Source organism: Aquila chrysaetos, chromosome 12 (assembly GCF_900496995.4).
Source record: "Aquila chrysaetos chrysaetos chromosome 12, bAquChr1.4, whole genome shotgun sequence".
Classification (NCBI taxonomy): Eukaryota; Metazoa; Chordata; class Aves; order Accipitriformes; family Accipitridae; genus Aquila; species Aquila chrysaetos.
Window position 1 is genome coordinate 40,739,123 of NC_044015.1, and position 14,773 is coordinate 40,753,895.

A 14,773-nucleotide genomic window follows, 5' to 3' on the forward strand; every position below is an offset into this window, starting at 1 on the left:
TAGCACAGCACTAGTCAGAAGTTGTCTGATTTCATCTGGAATATCTAATTTTATTTAGACCTATGTGCATCTTAATTGTTCCTCTTTCCTTTACCATTTTTTTGAAAAATCATGGGGCCAGGGGGGAGGCAGGGGTAGACTCTGGTTTGGATCTGGAGTAACTTGATAACATGGTTTGGTCGTTGTTGTTTCTTTGTTTTTAAACCTTAAATTCGGGAAGGGAAGTGGTTTTCTGTCATCTTCCCAGTTCTTTTCTGGTTTGGTTTGGGTATTTTTTAATATATTTTATGGTGTATAAAACAAAATAATCAGGATTTCTGGTTCGGTATTGCCTCCCCCCCAGTTAAAAACTATTAATAATCAAAGGGGTCAGATGCTTTATTCTGTTTGTACGTTCCCTAAATGAGGAATTTCAAGCATACTGTTAAATGCTTTGTTAGACCATTCTAATGTAGAAGCCAAATCTAATGCTTACAGCCTCTGCGTAAAAGCATGCAGGTACTAAGAGACAACTATTCTAACTATCTGGCAGGCATTTGGGGTTTTTTAATGTATCTCTACTAAGCTTTTTCTCTCTGCAGTCATTCTGGGGTAATCACGAGCCTACTCGTTCTCCTGTTTCCTATTGCATCTTTCAGAAAAAAAAGAAAATGCAACATCACTACATGAATTTCTAACGCACAACCCAAACAGTTTGGAGCAGTAAAAAAAATACAACTAAAAGTTTTCATGACTCCTTTGTATACCTGAAGTATACAGTCCCATCTATTCTGTGCTGATTGCTTTAAATTATATCTGCTCTCTCCCTCCCTGAGCCGATGCCGGTAGAGCTTTACATAGCAGACTGCCATGGGAATCGCAGACTTTAAAGCCGCCCGAAGTGTCCACCGGCCCCAGGCGGGAGGCCAGGGCTGTGCCGGGACACGGCTGCTACCCCGCTGAGCTCTTCGGGAGCATTGCGTGGCCGCATTAACCTCCTCCCGTCTTCCTTCTGTGGCCACCGATTCTCTTGATCTTGGCGCAGGCTGTGCCGTCCCCGGTGCCGCTTGCTCCTCTGCCTTCCCCAGCGCGGCTGTCTGCGGCTATGGAAACGGGAGATGTCGAAAACATTACGGATTAAAACCTCACCGCACACTGGTTTCTAGATAGGGGCACCGATCTGACATCATTTCCCTGAGATCACACGGGAAACTTATGGGAAGAGCTGAAAAGGGAGAGGAAAGATTGGGAAGGCTGAGAATGAAACGGGGGTGATTTATCTCCCCATTAAAATTGAATTCTAAAGCGGGAGGTCATTAAAGGAGAGTGTGAAATCTCTGTTTAATTAGGTAACAGAGTAGATTAATAACTGCTAAAGCTTTCCAAGTTCATTATGCTTCATTTATTTCTGGATCTTCCCTGATCAGACAAGACAACGCACTGATGAGTTTTCCTTTCTCTTTCTAATCAGTTCAATTTTCAAGTCCTTGATGGTCCAGGCTTGCTGTAACAGTAACAGATTTAAAAGCTTCAGGGAAATACCAAATATATTCTTTAAAGACATTTTGCAGCGGATTTGTTTAATGGCCCTGTTATTTTAATAAATGGGAGCCTTTAAAAATTCTTCCTCTAGCTGTAAATTTAAGATCATATTTTATTTCACCGTATTTCTCTGAAGCCCAAGGAGGTCTAATGGGAGGCTCTCTGCTTTGTTTGTTGTGGGCAGGTGCTTTATCATGGAGGACAGAGGGTACCTTGTGGCACACCCAACCCTCATCGATCCCAAAGGACACGCACCGGTGGAGCAACAGCACATTACGCACAAGGTCTGGCTCCTTTTTTCTTGGTTTGTTCCTACCTGTTCTAATTTCTGAGGTGGTAAGAACTGTAGAGAAGCTGTTGTTTGTGTCTGATGCCAAAGGCATAAAATCCTACTTTTTTCATTTAGGAGCCTCTGGTAGCAAATGACATTCTGAACCACCCAAACTTCGTCAAGAAAAACCTCTGCAACAGCTTCAGTGACAGAACAGTTCAGCGGTTTTATAAATTTAATACCAGCTTAGTGGTAAGTGTGTTTTTCTATTTCATTTTGCTTTTGAATGTACTTTGGTTGGGTTGGGTTTCTTTTGGTGGAAACGCGAATCTGTGCCAGGATCAGCAGACGAGGCTGGAAGCCAGCCTTCCGTGTGGATTGGCCTCTGTTCGCCCTCTCCAAACACAAAATGAGCAATCTGGACTGCACAAACTGTGCTCGCACGAGGAGTCAGTTGACATACAAGGGATTATGGATGTGATCGCTGGCCAACTGTGGTTGACGTCTGCAAAGTCTCATCCAGCATCATGAAAATAAGAGCAGTTCTCTGTCATTCGGTGAGGACTTTCCAGCAGTAGTTGGGATTTTTGCTTTGGATCCTCTGACCTGACCTCTGGCCTCCAACTCTGACCAGTGTCACATCCTCCTGTGACACGGCTAGTGAAGGTCTCTAGTAACTTATCTTTTAGTTAGGTGTCCAAATAAATGCATTTACTGATGCAGTGTACATGAGCATTCACAGAGTATCATTTGCTAGACTGCAGTCTTTGAAGACCTGAATGCTCTGCGCTCCCCGTGGGTCGTTGGTGAGCTTCCTCTTGTGCTCAGCCGCGCTGAGAGGTCTAAGCCAGGGGCTGTTGCCTCTCGCTGCGCCATGAACGCCGATTGCAGCACCACAGATCCCCCCTTGCAAGATCACTGCAGAATTATTCAAAAGACATTAAGCTCTGTGGGAGAAGCTGCTCTTTAAATAATACTTTTCAATTATTACTGGGAGAGGAAGGTGGGAAACGAGCGTCAAAAATATTTGAAAGTTATGTCAGAATACGTTGATTTATGTCAGGTAGGCGTAAACATTTTCCCCACCCCTGGAATGCAAAATAGAAAGTGTATTACTGTAAAGGAAATTGTATGGGACAGAGCAAAATCTTAAGATTGTGGCATGCAAATAGGAATGAGGAATGAGTCTGCCTACCAAATAGATCACAGCTGTACAGAGCTGTGGTGTATTTTTTTTTATAGTACATGTGCCAGGAACTTTTCAACGAGTCGTGATGGTGTCTCCCCATCAGAGTGGAGCCTCTTTGCGGAGGTAACCGATGGCTGGCACAGTGGGGTAGGTTGGTGAGCGATGTGAAGGAGTGAAATGTAACCTGCTGTCGGTGGGATATTGGACTCCACGCTGCTGCCACATCTCATAATGTTTACAAGCTAAGCGTATTTTTTTCTTCAGCCCCCTAAAACACCGGGTTTCTTGTTAGACCGTTGACAGTATTTGTTTTTTTTCCTAGGGTGATCTGACAAACCTTGTGCACGGCAGTCACTGCTCCAAGTACAGGCTGACGAGAATCCCGGGCACCAACGCTTTCGTGGGAATCGTCAATGAGACCTGCGATTCGCTTGCTTTCTGTGCCTGCAGTATGGTAGACAGACTCTGCCTCAACTGCCACAGGTGAGCAGGAGATTGGAAATGAGCGGGCCGGTCCAGGCATTTACTTCTTCCTTCTTTCTTGATCCAAGGTTTATAAAAGCACATTTATTTTATAAGCTAAATGAAAACATGCAGTGCAAAACTGGAGTGAAAACAAAATAGTTACTTTACCTATGCTATTTGTAAGAGGCATGGTGACTTAGCATACCTCTAATCCTTTGCCATATTGTCAGTGTATAAAACACAGGGTAGTTGGTTCTTGACATGTTTGGGTAGACAATGTTAAGAGACCACCACAGATTCAGTTTCTCAGGGGCAGTTATCTGTGGGTCAGGCCCTTTGTTCTGGCATATTAATACCCACAATCTTACGCTGATTGACGTAGTTTTTCATTGAGGGGATCCTGGTGCTTGCAGGACGTTTTGCCTACACCAGCATCATTACATGTTTGTTGCACTGGCAAGAAGGATCCTTGCATCTAGACCTTAGACTTGCCTGGGGGTTGTCTACTTTTTAAATTTCAGGGGCTGGGTAACAGCTCAGAGAGGCTCTGTTACAACATTGTCCTCAGTCCCAGTGCAGAGGAGAGCAATCCCTGTGTTCCTGGGGGGAAGGAGAAAGGTTACTGAACAGCCTTCTCCGTGGCAAACTGCTGTTGCGGAGCTGCACTGTGGGGTTAAAGTCATGGTGCAATGTCTGATGCGTTTCCTCTGTGTTTTCTGCCCCTGAAGAATGGAACAGAACGAATGTGAGTGCCCTTGCGAGTGCCCTCTGGAGGTAAATGAGTGTACCGGCAACCTCACTAACGCCGAAAGCAGGTGAGGACAGACCTCCTCTAATGGAACAGCATGTGACAGAAGTCAATTAACAAAATTACTTGTTTGTTCATGCTAACTTACAGGTGATACAGAACAGAATAGACAGTATTTTTAGAATAATTAAGCAGATGATACATAATAGGTAAAAATGATGTTTTTCATTGATTGTGCTTTCACTATTTTTATAATACAAGGCTTTCCTTTTTGCCCCAATATAGGAATCCGAGTTGTGAAGTTCATCAGGAGCCAATGACTTTCACAGCAATCGATCCGAGCCTCCAGGATGCTCTCCCGCAGTGTATTAACACTCAGTGCAATCAGAGAACAGAGAGCGGGTAAAGTGGTGGTCTCTATCCCTCAAAATACACTGTGTTCTTGAAATAATTAAGTGAAAATAGCTCTTCCTTACATGTTTTAAAGAAAAAAACAGAGAAGGAAAAAAAAAACGGAAGTATGATGCCAGAATGAGATATTACAGCACACACCAATGATGACATTATGCTGTAGCACAGAAACAGAAGACCTCAGTATTCCCATTTGAGTCACATAATAGCAAACAAATGGCTTTTCCGTCACACTTTGTGACTCTGAGAACCAAGGGTTGTGCAAGTAGAAGATTTGCTGTTGAAAGGACAATGAATTCTTCCTCTTAGCAAAATGGATAGCGCTGCTATGCTTGTCTGCCTTCTGGAGAAACGCGTGGACTAAAGTGTTCACAGAAAGTAGACAGTACTTTTGCGGTGGTGACTTTGGAGGACGTGAGAGATGGTAGCTGCCTGTCAGCTTCTAGTGTCCTGCTTCTCTGTTCTACTCCTGGCATTATGTAGAGAAGCTTGAGGGCTTATTTTTTGCTAGTTATGAGCGGTCTCCAGGGAACTGAGATTGCTAGAACATACCATGCTCTGACCAGACTTCCCAAATTCTTTCTTCCATCTTCCAAAGGACTGCAGAAAAAGGGTGGAACCATAGTCAGACTTCACCACGCTGAGAAATGTCTTATTGGAGGAGTTACAAGTAGGAAGTTTTCCTTTTGCTCAGGCTGAGTGATGGAGGAAAAAACCAAAGCAAACAGCCTTGGAAGATGCATGCTGAAGATGCAGCTTCCCTGTATAACTTCCCTTGTACTAGAGCATTTTAACGAGAAGTTTTCTGTGGCCAAACGTTACACATGTGAGGGTTTATGGATGATTTTGGCCTCCCTCTCTCTCATGATTCTAAAATAGACTGAGCTATGCCAAATGAGAAGTGTTGGAAATTGAAAGTAAATATGGTCGTCTTTCGATTTTAATTTTCAGGGATTGCTTTGGTGTGTTGGACTGTGAGTGGTGTATGGTAGACAGCGATGGGAAGACCCATCTGGATAAGTCCTATTGTGCCCCTCAGAAGGAATGCTTCGGTGGCATTGTGGGAGCAAAAAGCCCGTACGTGGATGACTTGGGAGCAATAGGTAACTGCCTTTCTGAACAGATGCTGCATTTAACTGTTTGTAATCAATAACAAGCACTTTCAGTGTAGGAGCATGCTTCACATAACATGTTTATCTCTTATGGTAGTGGTAAATCAGCATAAATAGCCCATCAAGCAGTAAAGAAGTAGCATCAGGCCTGTTGTGGGTATTACATTTTTGAAAATACTGACGTGTAGCTAAGTGTAGCTATACATTCTTGTCTTTAAGATGTACCCTCTCTGAATTTCTTCTCCTATTTCAAGTGTGCTGTCCAGTGTGTGTGCAGTTAAGCACCTACAAAAAGCCTTCAAGATCTTCTCTAATCTTCAAAGATGTTGATTTAAACCTTTCTGCAAAGCATTTATGTTTTTTCCCTGTGTTTTGTCCCTGTTGATTTAGGAGATGAGGTGATCACTCTGAACATGATCAAAAGTGCACCAGTCGGCCCAGTGGCTGGAGGCATTATGGGCTGCATTATGGTGCTTGTCCTAGCAGTATACGCATATCGCCACCAGATACATCGGAGGAGCCACCAGCACATGTCACCTTTGGCTGCCCAGGGTGAGCTGATAACTCAAGAGAAATAGTAGGGTGGGAATTAAAAAAAAACAACAGCAAAACCCAAACAACAGCAACAAAAAATCACAAAACCAACCAACCAAAAAAAAAAAAAAAAGCCAAACCCTCTTTCCTTGGTTTTGTTTCAATACTTCACCCCATTTTATTTCCCTTTTGCCAACCCTTAGGAAAGTCAGGTCTTGTCCAGGGTGATTGTGTATTGCTGCCCTCTCCTGGGTGCAGCCAGACCTGCTGCCGCCTGAGGAGAGTCTGCCCGAAAACCTTGACATGCAGCTCTTGATGCTTTTTCTAGAGCTAAAACGATAAGCCCAGCTTCACAGCTTTCTTGACCTTGTCATAGCACTCCGATCGCATATGTTTATTTCTGCACAAGAGTGGTGCGTTCAGGAATATTACAGTTTTCACACCCTTTCTACTTGGGCTGTTTGAGACATGTCTTTTTTTACTTGTGTTCCCTGCTTCTGGCCCATGTGATGTTCATGGGGTATCTACATATCGATAAAGCCACTGAAGTCTGAGAGACAAAACTGTGTTTGGGAGAAAGGTTACTGGTAGAAAGAGACAGAGGTGAGAAGTGTGATTGGGGCTAATTACCTCTGCATTTGATTATACCCCAGCTCTATTTTGAATCAGTTCACTTCAGAACTTTAAAGCCTGTTCCTTTCAGGGCGAGTTGGGGTGGATCGTTTTCCTAGTATCCCTAGCCCCATCTATCTTGGAAAAAGAGCAGACCAAGCTCAGACTGCCTCTCTTCACACAGTAACGCAAAGTGCTTCCACTATATTACCAGGGTGACAGCCGTTAGTAAGATGATCCAAAATTTTTCTCTTAACAGTTGCCTTTTTCTGTTTGTAATGGTGTGTAGAAATGTCAGTGCGTATGTCGAACCTGGAAAATGATAGGGACGAGAGAGACGATGACAGCCATGAAGACAGAGGAATCAGTAAGTGCCAAATCACTTTGCTGTTAAAAAAATGTTAGATTAAATGAGCCATTTGTTTTCTTAATATGTTAGAATTAAAAATACCTCAGGAAGCCCTGCGCTGATTAGCAGTAGAAAATGACAGAACAATGTTTTAACTTAAACTGTAACTTCCAGTGCACCTTTAGTCTCATGCTGAAAAATTACATTTTTTTACTTTTAAAAGACTAATCTCATTTTAAGTGTGGAGGAGGTTTGCCCCTTACACCCCCCCCTTCATGACCACTTCCAGAAATAGCTCCGATCAGCTTAAAAATTGCAATTGTGACAGTACAGGCTATGGAAAACTCCTGTCTTTGTTCAGCCTTGGAAAGCAGAGGCCAAGTCCGGCATGTGCATTCAACAAACGCGGCAGTAAATCTGACTTGCACTGATTTGGGATGCTTGTACTTCTTTACCAGTCAATAAAAATGGCACTTTGCATACAGTACTGGTATGCTGTAAGATGAGCCAGTGCACCTAAGCTCTGGGAGAGCTCCAGAGTCAGACCAGATCCCTGTCTCTGGGCCCTCACTAAAACACAACTAAAACATTACCCAAGATTTGAAACTGTGTCAACACTCAAAGATTGAAAAGTAAGCATATCTGAGTTTCATGGCTTGCATCTACTGCTTCTCCAAGTACTTTTTAATTTCGTTTTGAGTCGGCTTTCAGTGCTGCCACAGGTTCTTTAGCATTGGCACAGTAATTCTCTAACTTCTATTCATCCAAGCAGATGAGGTGAGTTTGACTAGATCTCGATCTATTCCACATTTAAACACCATCTCTTTACTCCTACTCCTCTGTCGCTTGACAGCCTTCTTCAAAGTAGTAGTATTGGAGAAGAATTAGTTTGCAGAAGGCCTATTCCCCTGTGCCTGATTTGTCCCACTGATGTAATTCAGTAAAAGCACTTTCTTTAAAACCAGTTCTGTTTCTTTCTCTTTCCCAGTTAGTAATACTCGATTTATAGCAGCAGTAATAGAGCGGCACGCCCACAGCCCAGAACGCAGACGCCGGTACTGGGGGCGATCGGGAACAGAAAGCGACCACGGTAAGACCTTGAATCACTGCCCTGGCCCCAGGTTAATGATTGTGTTTACTGGGTTTCCTTCAGATGTCTGGCACGTTGCAGATATGCGTGCCAAAACCAGACCAAACCAAACCAAAAACCTTTGCTCCTTATTGCTTCACAGTTAAACAGTTCTGACACCCTTCAGCAGACGATACTGTCCAGCGAGGGAGCTGGTTTTGTCAGAGTGGTAGCGGAGCAGTAGCTACATGCTGTGCCCTCCCTGTCTGATTTTGGGTTCTCCCAGCTTCGCTGGGTGACCAGAATTCAGACCAACAGAAACGGCACCACATTTACCACACTCTTCTTCCATCGCCAACCCTAACAATCTAGATGTTCAGTTGAGATAATGGACCTTTCCTACTTAACAAGAGAAGGCAAATCCCTTGCAATCAAGTCAGCATCTCTATTGCTCTGCTCTTTGCCATGACGTGCACATCTTTCATAAAATTCTAGCAGCATGTGCGCATTTGCTGGAGTAAAGGAAGCATGGATTTAGAGACCAATGGATTTAGAGGCCTCTTTAGCCTTTCTGTTGTAAATTCAGTCCATATCATCACCACAGAGGACATCTTACATCACCTTTAAGCAAATAACAATCAACATTAACCATGTACATGTATAGCAATGAAGGGTACTCAGCCATGTGTATTTGCAACACACACGTGCACTTCAACCCTGTTTAGGTTCAGGGAATTTTGATACGTCTCTCATCCCCTGAGACTAAGTCTTCCTAAATCTTGAAAGCTGTTAGAAGGGTGTAATGCTGTTGACTCATGAGGAGGCTTAATATAAATTAAGAGGAGGGATAGACAAGGCAGTCTGCCACAGACGTCAGCTCTAGCTGTGTGTCGTAGTGGCTGGGTACGTTACAGCAGACCTGTTCAATTATTAAGACAGTGGTTGCACTAATGGAATTGCTGAGGGACAGGAAATCTGGAGGCCAAAGCCTTGGAACGCGGATGAACAGACGTCTGAGAGACAATCTTCCTCTAGGAGGAATTACCCTGGATTTGGGGCCAGATTACCTGTGCTGAGGCAGATTTGCTAGAGTAATGCTCCTTTTGCTCCATTTCTTGTAGTCCTAGCAAATCCTTCCCATCTTTCTAGTCAACACGTCAGGGTTAGCAGGGTAACGGTCTACCTATTTCTGAAATGTGCACTTCTATTTTTAGTTTCTGTAATTCCATCTTCTTCAAAGGGCTGCCCAGTCTTCTTCCCCAATTCCTCTCTGCCAGCTAGAAACCGTGACTCAGACCATGGGAAATGAGAATCAGCTCTGAAGTACTTAGCCTGATATTTTTAACACACTTCTTTTAGGTGTCTCAAGCTGAAAACCTGACCGAGATGCTCAGAAGCACTAGTGGTTTTTCAGCTTTTAGCCAAAGTTTTCTGAGAGGATTATTTTTCTAATTAAAGCAAGATCTTTCTCCTTTTAGATTTTGTTTGTGTTTTTGCATTTAGAAATACTGAGGTGGTTTTGTTTGTACTGCAAACTGGTTTTGAGTGGTAACAGCTGGTTTCAGTGGTAAATCCAAATCTCATAGTAACTGCTAGCACCTGCTTCAAAAGAAAGGGACAGAAAATCTCTGAAGGACCTGTTACGAGACAGCTTCCTCACTGAGAAAGCACTATCTTGTCTGGCAAGGGTTTGCTGTTAGCTAGCTTTTTAGTGACATAATTTCCTTAGGATAATGCAGCGAATGGTGTGTCTCTATAGGTGGCTGATCTGCTTTTTTTAAGTTCTTAGACTCCAGTAGCAGATGTTTTAGCCAAAGGAGAGCCTCGAGTTAATTGCACTATGTGCGCCTGCTTAGCTGGAAGTGTCAGTACTATTTGGTTTAATGGACCTGCTGCGTGAAATGCTTCCCGTGTGGATTCAGTAGATTTCTTTAAGTGTATGGAAAGCTCACCAGCATTAAAAACTTATGCTTGGTTTTTGCAAGTAGACCCTCACAGGTGAAAAGTGCTCTCTTCCTTTTAAAAATATAATACTGTGATTATGCAATAAGATGACGTGAAGAAGTTTTGCCGCTTCCAGATGCAATAGCTCGCGATCCTTCCGAGGAAAGATGTAGTTTGATAGGAATAGAGGTAACGGTAGTGGATCCCACATATTTCTTGTCAGTTTGTAAAAATTCAAGTAATATCTTAAAAGATACCACCCCCCAAAAAATTCTGTTAGGTTTTGGTTTTAAAATCTGCACTAGCAATTCTACCATAACAAACTGTTGACCGCATGATTGTTTTTTGCTGTTTGGGGTGGTACAGACCATAGGTCCCCAAAGTTTATAAACAAAGATGGTGACAGGGAAAGGTATTGATAATGAACGTACAGGAGAGGATGGTTTTGTTTGGTTTTTTTTCTTAATTAAAGAAAATTAATCATTTTATTCTCTATAAAGCCCTGACTGTGTCTGATTCCACGAATGGTGCAGCAGGCAGCACCGTGGAATATTGACCTTTCAATCTTGCTTTTAATCCTTAGTCCTACTGATTTATTTTCTAGGCTACAGCACTATGAGCCCTCAGGAAGACAGTGAAAACCCTCCATGCAATAACGACCCATTGTCGGCTGGTGTTGATGTTGGAAACCACGATGAAGACTTAGACCTGGACACACCACCTCAGACAGCTGCCCTGCTGAGTCACAAGTTTCACCACTACCGGTTGCACCACCCAACTCTTCACCACAGCCACCATTTACAGGCTGCAGTCACGGTACACACTGTGGATGCAGAATGCTAATGAACAACGACAAAAGCAACATAACTTGTGAACAATGATCCATGCAGCGACGGGCAGCTTTGTTTCTGTGCTTTTCACCAGGAACGATTTAACTAACTTCCTGAGTAAACTGTTAGGCGTAAAAGCTTTACATTTTTATAAATGTAAGGTTGGCTCTGAAATGGAAGGGGAACGTGCTTGATGAATGGACCTGCCATAACATTTAATAAAATGGAGCAGGAGGCACGTTAGACCTCCAGAAACAGGGACGCAAGTTTATACAGCAGCTGAAGCTTTGGAAGCCCTGTTATGCTGAGCCAAGAGGAGAGAGTGAGCTTAAAAGAGCCGGAGATGATTTGGTTTCCTTAACTGGAAGAGCAGAAATCTGCGCAGCTGAAGACTAAAAAAGTGCCAGAGAGGCGGGGTGGGGGGGAAGGCTGTTGGTTTCTCTGCAGTTTGTTTTGTGCATAGGAAGTTTACTGCTCCGACAATTGCTGTATGGAATCTGGGACAATGCATCTCAAGATTTTTAAGTAAAGGATTATTTTTCTACTATTTATTGAACTTGAAACTTTGGGGGGAGGGAGGGGAGAAAACATGTTAGCAATTCTCAACAACTACCACATATATTCTGTGATGGTGAAGTGGTTCTTCTGAGGAAGACATCTGTTTCTTATTAGCTGATATTCATCCACTGCCCCACTCTGCAAAAGGGAAAATGAAGAAGTCGTTTCTGACGTGTTTACATTATGAATGCTTCCTTTTCCACAATTGTTTTCTGTAAATATTACAACCTGATTTATATTATAGTATTTTCTTCCTATTTGCAGAGGAGAAATCCTGTACTCGGTTACTAAAATTCTGAGAATTCTGCCCATAAACCTCTCCGTCTTTACCTCCTCGATCATCCATAAAGGTTTCCTGTGTGGAAGTAATAAAGAATTTATTTAGCATTAGTTACCAGATAATTCCAGATGAAATCTGTGCCATTCTTCTGTTTCGTTAGGACATTGTCAAGATCAGAAGTAGGGATAAACCAGTGTTTTGTAAAACTTGGGTTGCTGTGGAAGGTATCTTTCTGAAATCATAATTTTAAGCTGCTGCTGCTGTTTGTCTGGAATTTAACATTGCTTGGTAATTCAAACAAAGATTAAGCGGTCTACAACACAGGGCATCATAATTATAAATTAGTTTTAAATCATGGTGTTGTATTTTAGATTCACATTTTGTGATTACAATGATATAAAAACATTCTTGCACTGTGCATATGATAAACATCCATTTATATGTAGTTTTTTTTAAAAAATCACTTGTTTTAATTAATATGGTACTTAATACTGTATTATGTAAAAAATTGGTTCTTAAACAGTACGGTAAAATAACTATATGTGTGATATCAGGATACCCCTTTATACTATGTATAAAATTAAAATCTCTAGTGAAATAAACTGTATATAAAGTATAATTCTGTGGATAACTGGCTAGACTGAAATTATTCCGTCACAGTTTCCTTTAATTTTCTGGCTGACTGAGTGCTATGACAGGAATGAAACATTTGGTCAGGTTCCTATAGTTTTTATCAACAATCTTGAAAGATCTAAACTTTATATGTAAAGGACAGCATTGACATATGTTTTAAAGCTTTTTTTTTTTTTTTTTTTTTTTTTTTTTTTTGAGTCAGTCATTATTTGGGGAATGAACATTTCTGGAAGTGGTCAGCCACTGCATAGACTCACCAAGGCCAATAGTTTGTGTTTTTTTTTCTTATGTGCTACTGAAAACTCAGTTGCACTGGATTTGCCATTCTGCTGTGTTTGTGTAGGATTGGCTTGTGGTTTTTTGCTGACCAGACAGCTGGAGAAGTCTATTAAGCACTGCTTTACGCTCTCAAAGGGCTGAATCTGATGCCCTGTAACAGTTTGTGTGTCAATCAGTAGACCCAACTTGCTAGAATTTCTAATTTTGAATCCAAAATAATGCTGGTTGTTGGATAATGGACAAACTGGCTGTTTTGTCAGGTTTGCCTTTAGAAGAAAATGCGTTACTTTAGTACTACGGCTAGACCAAAGAAGAACATACACAGCCAAGAAGCAGAATTTTTAAGCCTGAAGGAAAAATAGCTTTCAGTGTGGAAACTGTTCAACTATACATAAGTTTTAATAACAGTTTGTGTGAAACGTCAAAGAAGATGCTTTGTTGATTTCCTAGTCCTATAGAACTCATAAAGGTCTTCTCACTAAAATTCAGAGGTAAATCAGATTTGAAGTTCTAGCTAGGTAGGACTTGATTTGTTCAACTCCGTGAATGTGACATAGAAGCTGGAATACAGCCAAAAGCTGTTACCACATGACAAAAGTGTTTCTGGAAGTTACTGACTTGCAAAGCGGAATTTGAATTGTGTTTTGCCCATCTACAGACACATCAAGGAATCTCGCTACACAGTAGAAGTTCTTGAGTATTTGCTCCCCAGTTGTAGTTTATGTCACACAACCTTAGAATAGTTTTCTTGTATATAAAATAACATAAACAGAAATAAAGAAAAGCACACCTTTGCCTGCCTGCTCTGGTGCTGATGTTAATTTAAACCAGGTAAGGCTCTGGAGCACATTGGTAGTGAGAAGCAAGTCATTAATACCAGCTCTAATTAAACTGCAGTGTTAAACACAGGTTGTATGTATACATTTATTAACCCATGCTGGCATATTCTGTACTAGGTTTTTATAGTGGGAGAAAACATTTTTGTTCAAAATGTATCAGAAAGCAGTATGAATAAGCACATACATTGTAAATGCAATAATATTAATTACTTTCTTGACTACAATATTGTTTCAACAGAGATATTTTTTGTTGTTGTTCACATTCCATGCCAGGCAGAAACTGCTTGCAGTGTTCTGTTGCAGCCCTGCCAGAAATACAGCTAAGTGTTGCAGAAGTCCTCTCTTTAAACAGTCATCAAAAGTTGCAGCAATCAACCCCCCTGGCTTTTACCTTTTAAAAGCTTTTATAGAGCCGCACCTCACTGCTGCTCCATCACTTTTGTTCTAGGACATACAAACTGTTCTTGATTTGTGGCATCTGGACAACCTTGCTTATACTTGAAGTAATGAGAAGAGCCAAAGCTCTTGCTATTAAGGAATAATGACAGGAAAAAACACAGATCTAGAGGCCTGCCAAATCACAACTTTAAATGCTGACAGCTAACCTTGTCCCAGCAGGAATAAATGTGATGCTGGTAAAGATCCTATTGTTCATTTAAAACAAAACCTGATAATGGATGTAATCAAGGTTTCTAAGAAGCTGCATGAAAGCTCTTCCATTTTTATTGCCTGTGTTGCTGCTGTGGCCTTCCCTCCCCTTTATTATTTTACTGTGTTGACTGAGGAGCAAGATCATAAAATAAGCAGTTAGCTGCCAGACTTGGACTCATACCCTGTATCCTCCTTACCTATAACTGGTAGATTTTATGGCCCTTAATTTTCTAGTTGTTTCATTTTTGAAACTTACTTGTATTAATTTCCTGTAGAAAAAGTTCTTTTGAACTGAAAATGAGTGTTGCCTTTGCTTTGTGTTCACTAACGTTAAATTGACTCAGTGCTTTCAGTGTTTGAGCAATGTGAAGTGTATTGATTTTTCCTATACGTAACAAGCAGGACCTCCATCCAAGTAACCCAGCTGGCCTGCCCAGAGATAGAAGCTGTTTACATGTTCAGAATATATTGCTTGAAA

General features: G+C 41.7%; 1 protein-coding gene across 2 annotated transcripts in view; it reads left to right on the top strand.

The window, feature by feature from the left end:
* The window catches only part of CACHD1 (cache domain containing 1), a 112,319-nt gene extending 99,810 nt beyond the window's left edge, over positions 1-12,509 (top strand). For both annotated transcript variants that reach the window (XM_030033683.2, XM_030033684.2), the window contains 10 exons: positions 1,706-1,805; positions 1,928-2,044; positions 3,304-3,464; positions 4,175-4,261; positions 4,480-4,596; positions 5,557-5,708; positions 6,108-6,269; positions 7,153-7,230; positions 8,201-8,302; positions 10,830-12,509. In XM_030033683.2, coding sequence (XP_029889543.1) covers positions 1,706-1,805; positions 1,928-2,044; positions 3,304-3,464; positions 4,175-4,261; positions 4,480-4,596; positions 5,557-5,708; positions 6,108-6,269; positions 7,153-7,230; positions 8,201-8,302; positions 10,830-11,068 — 1,315 coding nt within the window. In that variant the 3' untranslated portion in view covers positions 11,069-12,509. The remainder of the gene's footprint in view (positions 1-1,705; positions 1,806-1,927; positions 2,045-3,303; positions 3,465-4,174; positions 4,262-4,479; positions 4,597-5,556; positions 5,709-6,107; positions 6,270-7,152; positions 7,231-8,200; positions 8,303-10,829) is intronic.
* Positions 12,510-14,773: the final 2,264 nt, after the last annotated feature.